This window comes from Archocentrus centrarchus, chromosome 13 (genome assembly GCF_007364275.1).
Source record: "Archocentrus centrarchus isolate MPI-CPG fArcCen1 chromosome 13, fArcCen1, whole genome shotgun sequence".
Classification (NCBI taxonomy): domain Eukaryota; kingdom Metazoa; phylum Chordata; class Actinopteri; order Cichliformes; family Cichlidae; genus Archocentrus; species Archocentrus centrarchus.
This window is the reverse complement of record NC_044358.1, coordinates 5,347,127-5,364,877: the sequence shown is the minus strand read 5'-3', so window position 1 is coordinate 5,364,877 and position 17,751 is coordinate 5,347,127. Positions and strand designations below refer to the sequence as shown.

At 41.9% G+C, this 17,751-nt stretch overlaps 1 protein-coding gene across 1 annotated transcript in view; it reads right to left on the bottom strand.

The window, feature by feature from the left end:
- sez6b (seizure related 6 homolog b) overlaps positions 1-17,751 on the bottom strand; it is a 298,710-nt gene that overhangs the window by 75,653 nt on the left and 205,306 nt on the right. Inside the window, exons 5-7 of the mRNA XM_030745381.1 lie at positions 12,316-12,501; positions 9,722-9,890; positions 149-315 (exon numbers count right to left, since the gene is read on the bottom strand). Coding sequence (XP_030601241.1) covers positions 149-315; positions 9,722-9,890; positions 12,316-12,501 — 522 coding nt within the window. The remainder of the gene's footprint in view (positions 1-148; positions 316-9,721; positions 9,891-12,315; positions 12,502-17,751) is intronic.

Genomic DNA, 17,751 nt, shown 5'->3' with positions numbered 1-17,751 from the left:
TTAAAAATGAATGCTTTCAAATGGGATTTGTTGCCACGTTTTTCACCACATTTATCTTTGCAATTTGTGACATCAAGTAGGAGCTCACATGACCCCAGCATGACAAATACTGTACCATGTCACCACATGAGTTATCCATAATTCTTACCTTGGTACCTGATGGCTATGCCTGTGGACGTTCCTGTGGCATCTGTAGTGAGCTCAATGAAGAGATGCCTAGATGTGCTGAGGAGCCCTTCGTTAGGCAAATACTCCACCTCATAGGAATCATACAGAGTAGGTGCATTTATGCTGTTGCCATTCTTGATCAGCAGCCTGGAAAACAATGAGCAAATTTTAATTCACAGGGGCTCCTATTTAACAACAGTATAGGATTGAATGCTGAAGAATTTCAGCCATTTTCTCAAAAGTAATTTGACAAACTGATATAATTTGAGGGCAGCATGGTGGTGTGGTGGTTAGCACTGCTGCCTCACAGCTGGAATAACATCTAGAAGGCCTGGGTTTGATTCCACCTTGGCCCGGGCCTCTCGCTGTGTGGAGTTTGCATGTTCTCCCCGTGTCTGTGTGGGTTTCCTCCCACAGTCTAAAGACATGCACTTACTGGGGTTAGGTTAATTGGCTACTCTAAATTGCCTATAGGTGTGAATGTGAGTGTGAATGGTTGTGTGTCTCTCTGTGTTAGGCCTGCGACAGGCTGGCGACCTGTACAGGGTGTACCCTGCCTCTCGCCCTATTTCAGCTGGGATAGGCTCCAGCCCACCCTCCCGGACCCTGAAAAGGATAAGCAGAAGAGAATGGATGGATAATATAATTTGAAATATAAAAACTGTTTTTAATACTTTTTTGAAAATTATTTGGAATCAGTGACTGGCTGAAGTGTAGAACCCATGGACACCACTGGACTGTGGGAGGTTGCCAGTGGATTCAATACCAGATCCTTCTTGCTGTGAGGCGACAGTGATAACCACTACACCAGTCAGCCATTAACGACTACATTACTGTATGAAGGTATCAGGCACATGCACACACTGCAGTTGGACAGTCTATTTAAGCCGTCAGACTTGATGTCCATCCTCTGCACATCAATGCAGACAACCACCAGGTTGCCTAATGGGCAAAAGATGTTCAGTCCCAGGAAGGGCAGTCTTAAAAATATGTTTCTCTGAAGTGGTGAACAGTCTTGTTTCCTCCATTTATGGGTTCAAACCATTTTGTGCAATGAACACAAATGCAACAAATACCTGTGTAAAACACCTTGGAATACAAGCACCCCATTAGTACAATTATTGAATATTGCTTTAAAGATCTGATGATACTCCCTTATATTCTCTAGAGCAGGGATAAGTCTAAAAGGAGTAGCTACTCTTTCACATCATTACTTACAGATCATGTAATGAATGCAACCTTTTGAGTGTTAATGCATTAGTTACATTTTTCTTACCTTCCATATAACTGATCTTGATTTATTGTAAGTAAATCAGCAGATTAAACATTTGTATTCTGTTAAATAGAACATTAAGGGTGCATGTTGACTCTTTGTTTATGTAGCTTTTCATGCAATTCAATTCAATCCAATTCAATTTTATTTATTTAGCGCCAAATTACAATAAAACAGTCACCTCAAGGCGCTTTATATTGTAAGGTAAAGACCATACAATGATTACAGAGGAAACCCAACAGTCAAAGCAAACCCCTATGAGCAGCACTTGGTGACAGTGGGAAGGAAAAACTCCCTTTTAACAGGAAGAAACCTCCAGCAGAACCAGGCTCAGGGAGGGGCAGTCATCTGCTGTGAACGGGTGGGGCTGAGGGGAGAGAGACAGGACAAAAGACATGCTGTGGAGGAGAGCCAGAGATTAATAATAACTGGTGATTAAATGCAGAGTGGGTTGTGAACAGAGTAAAAAGAGGTGAATGAAAAATAAATGTTCCCCAGAATAAATGGATGGTCTTAAAAGTTCATTGTACCTGCACATGCTTCATGTTTGTGTCTGTGAACACAGAGCTGATATGATTTGCCAAAAAAAGCCCCAGTTTTGTCTCATCTATCCAAAGGACATTCTCCCAAAAGCTTTGTGGCTTGTCAGTATGCATTTTGGCAAATTCCAGTCTTGTGTTTTTATGATTTGCGTTCAACAGTGGCGTCCTCCATGGTCATCTTCCATTAAGTCCACTCAAACTGTGACGGATGGCCACAGTCTGACACTGATGTACCTTGACCTTGGAGTTCACCTCTAATCTCTTTGGAAGTTGTTCTGGGCTCTGGGCTTCATATTATACATCTCTTTAATTTATCATAAGTTTTCCACATCCAGGGAGGTTGGCTACAGTCCACTGGACCTTAAGCTTCTTAATATAAGCTGCAGTCAAAGGAACATCAAGCTGCTTGGAAATGGTCTTGTAGCCTTTATCTGTAACATGCTTGTCAATAACTGTTTTTCTCATCTGCTGAGACAGCTCTGAGCTTTCTGTGGTCCATGTTCAGTGTGGTACACACCATGATATCAAACAGCACACTGACGATTTTTCACCCTTTAAATAGACAGACTGACTGATTACAAGTTAGAAGACACCTGTGATCCTAATTACAGGACACACCTCAGTTTAACACGTCCCTGTGGTCAACTTATTTTCTGTCTTTTCCAGGGGTACCATCATTTTTGTCCAGGCCAGTTTCATTAGTTTGTTTTTTAAAATAAATCAAAAGCCATGTCTGATTTTCACGAGTTAATTTTTATTAATTTTTTTATTTATTATTACTTTTGTCAGTTTTCAGTTATTTCAGTGACCAGTGTGGGTTTTTCTGTCTTTAACTGAAGGGTGTCAACAAGTTTGTCCATGTCTGCATATGCAGGCTTGTGTCCTGTAGTAGCCATGACGCAGAATGACATAATCAAAATGAGAAATTTCCTCTTGGTTTATTTAGAAAAAATGAGAACACACAGCTACTTAAATAAACTAGTAGGTTACTTGGAGCGCTCGATTTCCTGCCAAGGCCAATACCCTACTTTGTAGACAAGAAATGTAATGGATTTCCCCTACGCTCATGCACCACCACCCCACCAAGTCTCAGTCAATGATTAAATATGTTTTCTCTTGGTTTGATGGGGAGTAATAAGTGGTGCACCTGTTGGTGGCGCCAGTAAGCCACCAAACAGTTGCTGATGATTTTGGTGTTATTTAGTGATGTTTGTCTGATCAAGCTTAGAACATTACATTACCAGCATCACTGAAGAGATATGTACAAAATTAACAGAATAGCAGGGGGTCAACTAATGAGAAGGTTGGTGGTTCAATTCCTGGCTGCTCCAGTCTATGTTTTAAAGCACCCCTGGTCAAGATACTGAACCCCAAGTGGTCTGTGATGTGTGTGTTCGTGAGAATATTAGATTTAAAAAAAAAAATGCTGTATGAATGTGTGTGATTGGGTGAATGCAACTTGTAGCAGAAAGTGCTTTTGCCCAAATTGAGTAGAATGGTTCTATGTAAGTATCAGTCCATTCATCATGTTTCACAAGAAATTCTGAACTTTGAAAAGCCAACAAACCTTTGTACATTACACTAATACTTTTTACACTCTTGCCAATTATATAACCTTTCTGAATCATCACTTCACCCAGATCTTTTCCTTTTGCTTTTAGAGTTGTCCAGATGTCTGTTCATATCTGCGAGGCCTCCATCTGCAGCAGCAGTATAAGGGCAGCCTGTAGCTGCTACTGGCTGGGGGACAGAATGGATTATTCAGCTAATTTCTCCCCTGTGGTTCTTCCATTCACTCACCCTTAATGAGAGCCCCATGCTGCTAAAATGATACTCGGCTGTCACCGGTATGCGCTGCACTGACATCTTGTTGTTACTCTGTGGAGTCTTCAGAAATAATGTTCTTACAGGGACGAAGCAGAAAGTACAAAGATAAGAGGCCTTATGATTGAGCATAAGTTAAGGACTGTGCACAGTTAAAGAGGAAGGTAATACATCATAGTTAACAGGGCATGAGCCATGAGACGGTTACATGGGCCTGCAAATAGCTCATATTGTCTAGCATTTTTACATCATCACTATAGACTATTTTAATGTCTGAAAAGAAAGAATTACATTCTTCTCATGCTGTAAGCTTTAAAACCATTAAGAAATGTCCACAGCCTTTGTATTTAATTTGGCTGCTTGTTAATAAAATCTGTTTATATCAGCAAAAGCAAGTTTTAAAGTGATAATAGATCAGTGTAGTTGCACCCCCCCACACACAATCACTTCAGTATTGATAGGTGTGTGTATTTAATGAATCTGATTTGAATTTCACTCTCTTTTAGCTCTTTATTTGGTGTCCACCATCTCCAGTAGTAAATTAGGACTCTTTATCTGCAAAATGCTCCGATAATCTCCAGTCACTTAGTCTTTACTAGTGAACCAATAGCACACTTTGGCTTAAATTCTGAGCTTAAATTTTAAACTCCACAGCATTTTTTTACTTTTTTCTTTAGGCATGTCCTTCTACTAACTCATTCAACTTTAACTCTTGACTGTGACCTCCCCACAGGTGTTTTTCACTGATAAACAAATGCCTAGCAAAACAAAATAGAAAGGAAATAGACCAGTATCACTGCCAATGCACAATTACATCAAGCTCCAAAATCAAAACAATAGCTAGAAACATACTCCTTCTGCACATTCACAAACTGTTGATTACATTGACCTTTGTAGCCCATTGGCACAAGCCAGTGTTTTTCTGGGTAACTGACAGTCAAGCTACAGGAGCAAAACAGACCTAAAACAAACAGGTTGTTTTCAAAAGTGACTGTGAGACAGATAAAAACAGCTGGTACTCACCGAATCACAAATGTACAAAGACCCATCTCTAAAGCTTCTAAGCTTTCAAACACTACAGAGCCCCAGCTGTTACTTTTTGCAGGAGATAACCTCAGTTAATTCCAGGTGGCATAAAAAGAAAGGTCAGTACTTGGCCCTCCCTCATTAACAAAACTTGTTACCCTTTAGTGGAGTTGCTCAGTGGCCAACAGATCAGTCTGTGGTTGTTTTTCGAAGGCTCTTGGTTGAAATATGTACTGCTTTGTGAAGGTACCCAAAGTATTCGTGATAACAACAGCTGGTGCTAAATACACTATATTGATGAAAGTATTCCCTCTTTTGCCACGCATATGAACTTGAGTGATATCCCACTCTTAATCCATTGAGTTTACTATGATGTCGACCCTTTGCAGCTATAACAGCTTCAACTCTTCTGGGAAGGCTTTCCAAAAACACCCAGACTCATCTATTGAATTGCCAGATTGAGAAACGTGATTCAGCACTACAGAGAACACGTCTCCACTGCTCTAGAGTCCTGTAGTGGCATACTTTACACTACTGCATCCGATGCTTTGCATTGTGATTGGTGATGGAAAGCTTGGATGCAGCTGCTCGGACAGGGAAGCCCATTCCGTGAAGCTCTCTATGCACTATTTCTGAGCTAATCTGAAGGCCACATGAAGTTTAGAGGTCTGTAGTGATTGACTCTACAGAAAGATGGCAACCTCTGTGCACTATGTTCCTCGGTGTCTGCTGACCCTGCTTTGTCATTTTATCTCTGTACCATTTTGTGGTTGGGTTGCTGTCATTCCCAATTGCTTCTACTTTATTATACTGGACTACCCCCTGTGCAACAAGTCCAGTTACACAGGTGGTAGTGGTCCTATCATGGTACGCTAGAATTCACTGAGCTACTGAGAGCGACCCATTCTTTCACAAATGTTTGTAGAAGCAGTCTGCATGCCTAGGTGCTTGATTTTTGTACACCTGTGGTCATGGAAGTAATTGGAACACCTAAGTTCAATGATTCAGATGGGTGAGTGAATACTTTTGGTAACATAGTGTATATTGTTAAGTATGGGATTAAACTTGTTGAAAAAAAGGGCAAAAACCAAGTGGAAAAGACATTCTAAAACAGTTTTTTACTGCACAGCAGTTCTGTGTTTTAAAGCTTCCATATGGACTTTTTTGTAAAAACAAAAATACATTGTGTGTGCATGTGCAATTATTTGATCTCCTGCTGAATTTGTAAGTTCACTCACTTACAAAGGAATGAACAATTTGTAATTATATGGTTGTTTCATTTTAATGGGGAGACACAATATATCAACCAAAAAACCTACAAAAAAGCCACATTACACAAAAGTAATAAATTGATTTGCATGTGTTTGAGTGAAATAAGTATTTGATCCTCTGCAACCCAGTCAGAATACTGTCTCCACACGTGGCACACAGATTACAATCAATAAATCAATGAATTTCAGATACAACTGACCTCAGCTTATTATATGTATAAAACACACCTGTCCACAGAATAAATGTATTTGATTCCAGCCTCTCACAACTTTTGAGCTATCAAAGGACTTCAGGGACAAGATTGTAGACCTGCACAAGGCTGGAATCAGCTACAAGATCATCAGCAAGAAGCTTGGTAAGAAGGTGACAACTATTGGTGTGATTATTTGAGAACTCTGAATCCCTCTTGAATGACTGCATGCTTCACGCTATCTTTAAAAGAGAGGCCAGCCACCCTTCGGAGGAAGCTAATTTCTGTCGCTTGTGTCCGTGATCTTGTTCTTTCAGTCACTACCCAAAGCTTGTGACCATAGACAAGGGTAGGGATGTAGACAGCTTCACTTTTATGCTCAGCTCTCTCTTTAGCACAACAGACCGATGCAGCATCCACATCACTGCAGCTGCAACCTCAATTCGTCTGTCAATCTCATGCTCCCTTCTCCACTCACTTGTCAACAAGACCCTGAGATATTTAAACTTCTCCACTTAGGGCAGCAACTCGTCCAGAGTGGGCACTCCATCATTTTCCGACTGAGGACCATACCCTCAAACTTAGAGAAGCTTATTCTCATATCTGCCACATCACACTTGGCTGAAAATCATTCCAGTCTAAGCTGAAGGCCACCACCCTGTTGAAATTAAAAAGAAAATAAAAAAACACCTCACCTGCAAAAAAGCAGAAATGAAATTCTGAGGCTGCCAAGGCAGAAGCCTTCTGCCACTTCACTATGCCTAGAAATCTGTGCCAACGAGCAGCACTGACGGAGTCCAACACTCTCCAGAAATGAGTCCAAAAACTGCATTGTTCCTTTGAATGCAAGGTTTGACTAACAGATGAACTCTCCTTTCCAGCACACTGGCATAGACCTTACTGAGGAGGCTGAAGAGTGTGATTCCCCAATAGTTGGGAGCACAGCCTCCGGTCCCCCTTCTTGAAGATGAGAACTACTATTCCAGTCTGCCAATCCAGTGGCACCGGCCCAGATCTCCACCTGACATTGCAGAGGCGTGTCAACCAAGACAGCCCTACAGCATCCAGAGCCTTCAGGAATTCAGAACACATCTCATCCACCCTGGGGGCCCTGCCACCAGTTGTTTAACTACCGCAGTCACCTTGCCATCAGTGATGGGCGAGTCATCCTCCTTGTCCTCAGATTCTACTTCCACTACAGAAGGTGTGTCAGTGGGATAAAGGGGGTCCTTGAAGTATTCCTTCCATCATACAACTATATCATCATTTGAAGTCAGCAGTGCTCCACCTGCACTATACACTGCATGAGTAGAGCACTGCTTTCCTCTCGTGAGTTACCTGACAATTTGCCAGAATCGCTTCGAGGTAGTCCTAAAGTCTTTTTCCGTGGCCTCACCGAACTGCTCCCACATCTAAGATTTTGCTTCAGCCACCACCCGAGCCATGTGCCAATTGGCCTGCCATTACTCATGCAGTCACGACTCTATGCAGCAGCCTCAACAATGGAGGTGCAGAACACGGTCCATTCTGACTCATTGTCTTCACCCTTCCTTGGAATTGCGTTGAAGCTTTCGCAGACTGGGGCCTCTGCCAGGCATTCCCAGAGCACCCTCACTAGACGTTTAGGTGTGCCAGGTCTGTCCAGCATCCTCCCCCTCCCTCGATTCAACTCACCACAAAGTGGTGGTCAGTTGATAGCTCAGCTTCTCTCTTCAGCTGAATGTCCAGAACATACGGCTGCAGATCTGATGAAACAATTATAAAAACAATTATGCGACCTAGGGTGTCCTGGTGCCATGTGGGCAGCCTTATTTTTCAAACACGGTGTTTGTTATGGACAAACTGTGGTTTGGACAGAAGTCAAATAACAGAACACCACTTGGTTTCAGATCAGGCAGGCACCATTCCTCCCAATCACACCAGGTCTCACTGTTGTTTCCCATGTGAGAGCTGAAGTCTCCCAGTAGGATGACAGAGTAACAAGGATAACCACCCCAGCCTGCTGCCTCCAGACTGGACCAGAGTCCAGCCCCTCTCCATTGGTTCCAGAGCCCAGGCTGTACGTTGAGGTGAGCCTGACTATATCTAGTAGGTATCTCTCAGTCTCACACACTAGCTCAAACTCCTTCCCCACCAGAGTGATGACCTTCCATGTCCCAATAGCCAGCCTTAGCAATCGGGGATCAGTCCGCCAGGACCTCCGCCTGACATACGTTGCACCCAACCCCTATGACACCTCTTACAGGCGGTGAGCACACTGGTGGGTGGGCTCATGTCTTCTCTTTGGGCTGCACCTGGTCGCGCCACATGGGCTAAAGCCCAGGCTCCAGCTGCTCTCCCTCGAGCACTCTCCCCAGGCCTGGCTCCAGGGTCTGGCCATGGTAACTCGATCATAGGCAGGGTAAACTGTTCCCTTGGTCTTTTTTCCATAAGAGTTGTCTGAATGCAAGAAATATCAAATGACTAACAATTGCCCTCAGTCTGAAACTCCATGCAAGATCTTGCGTCATGGGATGAGGATGATCATGAGAAGGCAGTTAGGACCACACTCACAAAGAACACCATTGGTTACAAACTGTGCCGTAACGGATCGAAATCTTGCAGTAGCAAGGTCCTCCTGCTCAAGAAGGCACAAGTTTCCCAGTGAACATCTAAATGATTCAGAGAAGTGCTGTGCTTGGAACAGGCCAAAATCAAGCTCTTTGGCATCAGCTCCCCCTACCGTGTTTGAGAAAAGAGAAATGCAGAGTATGACCCAAGAACACTGTCCCCACAGTCAAGCATGAAAGAATACTTCAGGGCCGTTTTTCTGCCAAGGGTACAGGACGACTTCAGTGCATTGAGGGGCCAATGGACAGCGCTGTGAACCATAAATTCTTGGACGAGAACCTCCTTCCCTTTGCCAAAACACCAAAGATAGGTTGGGAATGGTCTTCTGGCATTACAGTGACCCAAAACATACTCCCAAGGCAACAAAGGAGTAGCTAAAGAAGAAGCCCAGTAAGGTCATGGAGTGGCCTAGCCACTCTCCAGACCTCAAGCCCATAGAAAATCTGTGAAGGGAGCTGAAACTGCAAGTTGCCAAGTGGCAGCCAAGAATTTACTGAGTTTCTGTAAAGAGGAGTGGGTCAAAATTCCTCCTACAATGTGTGCAACCTGGTGAAAAACTACAAGAAACATCTTCCCAACTGTGCTTCCCAACAAGGATTTCTAGTACTAAGTCATGTTTTGCTTGGGGATCAAATAGACAGAAAATTGTGCACCCAGTTGCTTTAGATAAAGAATTGCTTTTGAAATAATCTAAATTTAATTTAATTTTACAAAGCATAATACAAGGCATACATTTTTTGGTGTGTATTCATAAAATATTTATTTCATCAAACTTCATAAATTGACCAAAAATGCCCAGTTATCCTCATAGCTTACCTATCATCATCCTCCGCCAGCGCTACCTTCTCAAAGTGGATGTGGAGTCTCTGTCCCTCTGGGGCCTCCAGTAGCCAGTGGCAGGTCAGGTTGTTGCTGTAGTTACTTGGAAAACCAGGAGAGACAATCCGACCAACTGTGATGTTCCTAATCAAACCTCCACAGGCAGCTGAAAAAAGAGGAGGATTGAAACTGAGCATCAAATTAAACTGTTCATATTATACAGTGGATCTCAGCCACTTTTACTGGTACTGACATCATCTCATCTTTCCTTACCTAATTTGACAGAACTGAAACTGATGATAGTGAAGATAGACAAGAAACAGGCTAAAGAGGACAAGGCTGCTTTTAGCTTCTTTCATGACACCAATCATACATCAAGATTTAATATAGCAAAAGATATTAATATTTCCCTTTATTTTCAAACATTTTAAACTTATCTACTGTAAATGTGATCCTTCTACCAGGTAGTTTGATAATCATCTTCAGTATCATACCACTGCTTCTCTGCTGTCTCAAGTGCTGTTACAGATCTTCCAGTAAAAGTCAGCACTTCCTGATAATATTTGACATTATCAAGTAGCTACTGTAGTACTGTTGTATTATATTATGGCATTTCAGCTGCAGAAATATAACGTGAATATCTGAAGGAAGTAAAGTATTTTGTTTTTTTGCTAACAACAGAAAAAAGAGAAACAAAAAGTAAATCAGAAGCAATTCATCAAAAATACAGTTGTATAAATACACTTGTACACTGCACAAGAAATGTAATAAAAGTGAATGGCATCAATAGCAGATCAAAATTATGCAAAAAAAAAAAAAAAAAAGAATAAAATCTAATAAGCACCAGTGGAAAATCAGAGTTTAGAACAGGGGTGGGCAACTCCTGGCCTCGAGGGCCGGTGTCCTGCAGGTTTTAGATGTGTTCCTGATCCAACACACCTGAATCACATATAAAAGTCATTAGCAGGACTCTGGAGAACTTGACTGCATACTGATGAGGTAATTCAGCCATTTGAATCAGGTGTGTTGGATCAGGGACACATCTAAAACCTGCAGGACACCGGCCCTCGAGGCCTGGAGTTGCCCACCCCTGGTTTAGAATGTCTACTTTTGTTATTATGTACAATAAGATTGGAGGGGCACTCCCATTCAGTGCCATGCTGTAGAAAGTCACACTTTCTTAAAATGTAAAATAAAATAGAATGTATAAAAAATTTAATAAATAGATAAGTATATACAGATGGGTGAGTATTGCACTTTGGTGAATGAATATTGCACATTATAGGAGTGATAGGTATTGTTCAGTATGAATAATATAAATATTGCACGGAGATGTGGGTATTACACAGTTAGACTGGGTGCGTGTGTGAGTTCAGGGTGCTGATTCAGAATTGACTATGATATATGCCAATAGAGGCTTTGTTCTCACTGCCTTTAAGACAAATGTACCTTTCAAAAACATTTACATATGTCAATCACAGTCTAAAAATATTTTTAATTTCAAAATGTTTCCTGACGACAGTAACTCTGTGCCCTCACTGTCACCAGCCCTGTAGTTTCTGCCTGTAACCCCTTACAATGGGAGAGAGTGTGTGTGTGTGTGTGTGTGTGTCTGTGTGTGTGTTTGTGTGTGAAAAGTCTATGTTTTTACAGAAATAAAGTCCCTGTCGTCAGAGTAATTCACAGAGCTGCATGTTAGACACTTTCAGTGGAACTGTGTTCTACCAGGAAAGAAAGCTGTCGACAGTGTAGACACGGCTCAATACCACTGCATGTAGGTGAGAAAATAGCTTTTGTCAGTGTGCAAGTTGTAATTAAGCCTTTAAAATGTCCACATAACTACTGAATACTCCAATTTGACAGATTGAGGATGATGCAGATTTATCATTTGTCACCTTTGATTTCAAATTGAAGAGAAAATGATAAGAGAAGGTGTGTGTGTGTGTGTGTGTGTGTGTGTGTGTGTGTGTGTGTGTGTGTGTGTGTGTGTGTGTGTGTGTGTGTGTGTGTGTGTGGTGCACGTTGTTCCCCAGCTGATAGGGTCAAGGTTGCTCATGCAGACAAAGCTCAATTAAAGCAGAGCAGCAACAGTAAACCCAGTGGCACCCTGCCCAGCCTTCAGTAATCACCTCAGTACATCCGCTTTATGCTCCAACACACACACACACACACACACACACACACACACACACACACGCACACACACGCACACACACACACACACACACACACACACACACACACACACACACACACACAGACTGATCGGCAACATTTATCATCCAGTAGTGCTAGTATTGCTAATGCTAGTATTAGTAATGATAATTAGAATGATGGTAATGCTAACCATACTGATAACTATAGTTAATAAATTAATAAAGGTAGTTGTTTAACAAATGCATTTATTTCTATGAAAATATTTTATGTGGCTTAAACAATTCTAACACACAACATGCTAAAATGGTCTAAATAAATAACAGTAATTGCTAATAAAGTAAAAAAAAATACATATATATTTTTTCTTTTAGGTTAAATGTAATTCCCGTCTTTGATAGTGGACAGAGAGAGATCTTTGCCTGTGGAGACATTACCTAGGCAATGTGGTTCCTTGCCATTCCAGTAGGGTGTGCTAGAATTGTGGCAGGTCAACACAGGGGGACCTTGCAGCTGGTAGCCCGTCAGACAGGAGAAGAAAGCCTGCCCTCCAGAGTGGAGACTGCTCACTGATACATCACCATAGAGAGGTCGCTGGGGGAAAAGACAGCTCAACACAAAGGCTGCAGAGAAACAGACAGACGAAGATAGAGAAGAAGAGATTGTTAAACACAAAGAGAAATTGAGTCAAGGTGAAATGTGAGAAATTTCAGCAAAACATTTTGGATTCAAAGAAAGGTCTGAGCACAGACTTCTTTCCAGACTGGTGCTTGCTCCACAGCCAGCAGTAATCTCTGACCTATACAGCGCAACAAACTTAACCCACTGCAAAAGTTTTCAAACTCTCAGTTATATGGCATTCTTTTTTCCTCGTTTTTATGTGAGCACATGCAAAAACAGCTACAAGGGGGAAATAATTATTTGATCCCCTGCTGAATTTGTAAATTTGTTTATTTCTTTGAAAGTGAGCAGCCTATTTGGTGGTAGTTTAATGGAGAGAGAAAGAATGTCAACCAAAAATCAGTTTCTTCTATTCAACTCCACCACCATGGGCAAGACCAAAGAGCTGGCAAAGGATGTCAGGGACAAGAATGTAGGCCTGAAAAAGGTGAAATGGGCTACAAGACCATCAACAAGAAGTGAAGAGAAGGTGACTATCATGGAACAGCTGTGTGGCAGGTAGAGTAGGACCCAAATGCAGGACAGGGGATACACATGAACTCAGCTTTATTTGCTGGAACTCAAAGGAAAAATCAATGAAATATGAACAGGACTGGACTGGAGCCAAAAATACTTGAATACATTTTAGGAAACACAGGAAATTTGGAACAGAAGGGGCACACAGTGTGAGTGGAGGCTACACGACAAAAAACAGAGGAAGACTCATGAGGTAATCAGGGAGAGAAGACACACCAGGGAACACAGCTGAAACAAACTGCTGAAGACAGACAAGGGACATAAAACTAAATACAAAACATGAGAGACAAGAGGTTTTTGAGTTTGACTATTCTGTCTTTTTCTACTAAAATGAACGACCATAAAAAATTTGACTATTTCTTTGTAAGGGAGCAAACTTATAAATTCAGCAGGAGATCAAATAATTATTTCCCCCTCCTCTCACCCCCAACCAGTCATGGCAGATGGCTGCCCCTCCCTGAGCCTGGTTACACCTGAGGGTTCTTCCTGTTAAAAGGGAGATTTCCTTCCCACTGTCGCCATGTGCTTGCTCATATGGGGGTACTTTTGACTGATGAGGCTTTCTCTGAAATTATTGTAGGGTCTTTACCTTACAATAGAAAATGCCTTGAGGTGACTGTTTGTTGTGATTTGGTGCTAAATAAATAAAATTGAATTGAACAAAGGAGCAATCGCACATTATTTAGATCAATGGGTGTTAACATGTTAATCATTTTTATTGAATATATTAAAAAATAAGATGAAAAATTATGAACTGTACCCACTTGTAAAAATGTGAGGCAAATGTCCACACATCCACCTCAGATTTGCCTGAGCTCTTACATTTTCTCTCACACGCTTCTTCAAGCAGTGTCTGGCTGAGTTTTTAGCAGCAGCATCCTCTTATTTAGAGAATCATTTGCATTTCAGAGTTAGCTTGCTGAGTGAAATTCTTTAACCATGTTCAAATATTCACAACATTGTACTCTTCTGTATAAATACACACGCTATATTTATAAGAAACTAAAAGAAGAGAAACCCCTCAGGCCCTGAATTCCAGCTTCTTCTTCTTCTTTTTTTTTTAAATTAAGCTGTTGGTATAAACAGAGGTAAATAAAACCACAAATGGTACAACACACAGACAGACTACAGTAGCATTTAGTATATGGTGTCCCCTTGTGAATACACCCACTGGATCTGTGAGCTGGCATTTACACACATTCTGACAAAGAGCTGTCACATTACTGCCAATATCCAGGCAACATGTCCAGGTTGGCTCTCAGGTGGCCAGTTAACTTACAGGTTTCTTTATTGCCACAGTCCTCCTGCAGCCTCCTGGAATCCAGCCAAACATATGAATAATATACTTCTGCTAAAGATTCTGATCCATCTTACTATAATTGTGCTAGTTTTATTGTTACCCCTTGGATGGCTTGGCAGTAGCACTGTTATCGATTCTGTCTATTGAGGACAGCGCTGTGCCTCAGGCAAGGAAATATGTAGAGAGATTAAATAGGCCAATAAATGACAACGTACAACCCCGGCTGGTTCTAACACTGTTGGTGCTGAGGGATGTTGCCCAGCTCTATAGGGTCTCAGAAATAGAAATAAGAGGAGCTGTATTGGTCTTTATAGTATGTCTCATTAGAGCAAAATCCCAGACTCATGCTGCCACACCTGCAGCTGCTAAAGCTGTGTCCTATCAGTCCCTGAGCTAGTCATTACCATGGCCAGTTGTAGCTATTAATACTTAGGCCAACTAAAAAAACTAAGAAACTCACAGGCTGACTGGAGATAAGAAAAGAGATAAAGGAGCCATCATGGCAGCGCTGTGGCATCATAACACTGGTGATAACAGGGAGCTTTCACAGAGACAAATTACTTGAGAGCAGTAAAAAGGCTTGCTATGTGCTACATCACTTTGCCGTGTCTTCTCAGACTTTATGGCCATTTATCATGTTTTGACCTTAATGAAACACTACTGATATGCTCTGCTTTTATTTTTCTTTCATACTACATTGTACAAGTTGATCTACAGTGTTGTGTTCAGGTTTGTGGATAGTCTGTCTTAAAGAAAGGGGGGGGGGGGGGGGGGGGGGTAAAAGCTTCAATACTTTTCTTTATCCAAAATTTTTCAACCAGGTTATTTTTGAAAATGGCAACAGTTGAATGGAGAATCTATTTTCTTTTTCACAAATGTATTTTGTGTACCTGGTAATAGCAGTCTGTGAATTCTACACAGTGCAAACTTCCTACATGATGGCACATTGTGTGGTTAATGTTAAACACAATGAAAACAAAGGTGAATAGCAGTAAAGGTAACAAAGGTATTCATTTAAAAAAAAGGGAATCAAAAAAAGAGATGCAAAAAAAAGATAAAGACCTAGATCTCAGATTTTCAAGCCTCCTTTCTCTTTGCTCCTCTCTCCTTTTAGGAATAGTGACATCCTTCAAGACGAGTACAGAGAAGACAAAAAAAGAGAAATGAGAATCACCCTGGGTTTTCTGTATGCAGGAGGACTGTTAATCTGTCAGCCACCAGCTGTGATTTATGAGGGGCTTAATAACCATATTTTACCTCATCTATGATCCAAAAAATAAAAATAATGTCAGTTAAACCTTTCTCCTGTAGTTTGTTGATTTTGGTTTTTGCCCTACCTTTCTGACAGTGGATGGCTTCCTCTCTCTAAGCCCTGTCCTGCTGCAAGCCTCTTCCTGTGAAAAGGAAGAACTTCCTTCCCACTGTTGCCGAGTGCTTGTTCATCTGGGATGGTGTAATTGTTGGGCTTTTTCTCTAATATTGTAGGGTTTTCATAACTTCAGATCTGTCTCTTTATTGTATCCAAAGATGATTTCAATTCAGTTCAGTTTTGTTTATAATACACCAAAATCACAACAAACAGTCACCTCAGGACACTTTATATTTTAAGGTAAAGACCATACAATGATTAGAGTCAAGCACTTGGTGATAGTGGGAAGGAAAATCTCCCTTTTAACAGGAAGAAACCTCCAGCAGAACCAGGCTCAGGGAGGGGCAGTCATCTGCTGTGACCGGTTGGGGCTGAGGGGAGAGAGACAGGACAAAATGCATCTAAATGGAGATAAGGACATGCACAATCAGAAAATGTAAAAAAAAAAAATCTGGGTGCCGGGCTAACAAACATGTAAAAAGAAAAGTAGAGTTCGCCTCAGGAATGAGTTGTTTCCTCAGGTGGAGGAGTTTAAGTATCTCGGGGTTAACGGGAGATTGACAGACGGATTGGGGCTGCATCTGCAGTGATGTGGATGCTGCACCGGCCTGTCCTGGTAAGGAGGGAGCTGGGTTTGAAAGCAAAGCTGCTGATTTACTGGTCAGTCTACATCCTTACCCTCACCTATAGTCATGAGCCTTGGGTAGTGACCGAAAGAATTAGATCGCAAACAAAAGCGGCAGAAATGAGCTTCCTCTGAAAGGTGGCTGGCCTCTCCCTTAGAGATAGGGTGAGGAGTGCAGCCATTCGGGAGGGGCGCAAAGTAGAGCCACTGCTCCTCCACAACAAAAGGAGCCAGCTGAGGTGGTTCGGGCATCTCACTAGGACGCCTCCTGGGTGCCTCTTGGATGAGGTGTTCCGAGCATGTTCTACCAGGAGGAGGCCCCAGGGAAGACCCAGGACACGCTGGAGAAATTATATCTCTTGGCTGGCCTGGGAACGCCTTGGGTCCCTCCAGATGAGCTGGTGGAGGTGAGTGGGGGAAGGAGGTCTGGGCTTCTCTGCTTAAGCTGCTGCCCCCACGACCCGGCCCTGGATAAGTGGAAGAAAATGGATGGATGGATGGATGGATGGATGGATGGATGGATGGGTAATGATTAAAGAGTGGTGTATAAACAGAGTGAAAAGAAGTGAATGAAAAAGAAATACTCAGTGGATCATGGGAACCCCCAGCAGCCTAGGTCTATAGCAGCATAACTAAGGGATCAGGGTCACCTGATCCAGCCCTAACTATAAGCTTTATCATAAAGGAAAGTTTTAAGTCTAATCTTAAAAATAGAGAGGGTGTCTCTCCCAAATCTGAGCTAGGTTCCACAGAAGGGCCTGAAAGCTGAAGGCTCTGCCTCTCATTTTACTCGTAGGATCCTAAGTATTCGAGGAAAACTGTTGTGTTGAATACGTGCTACGTAAATATAATTTAATTGAATAGATCTGATGGTACTTGTCCTTCTACAATTCTAGTGCAGCTACAATTGTAGCATCTCAGCAGAGCCATGCCATGTGCTTGTACTTGAGTAGGACATATTAGTGTTTGAGCTACTAAACCAAGGTATGAGCCCTAGACTGTCCATGAGCTATATCTGTACCACTGCTGTGAAAAAAAATGTTAGCCTCTGCTGTATCTAATCAAGCCTTATGGCCACAGTGTAGATCATAGGAGAAGAGCAATAATTTGAGATGTTTAAAGTTTCACTGTAGCAAGCAAATGTAAAAGTTAATTTATTTATTTTGTGCTTGCATTGTGATATGGTTTGATGTGGAATGGCCCGGCTCAGATCAAACTTAGTCTCTAATCTCATTTGCTCCCTCAGAGTTTATTTCTGCTGACCGTTGGCCTCATATGACTGCAAGGAGATGACAAACTCTGCAGAGATTAATGTATCTTGCAGCTCTGTTTCTGGCTTTGCTATGAAACAGTTAGGCTCTCTCGGCTACAGACTCAGTAGG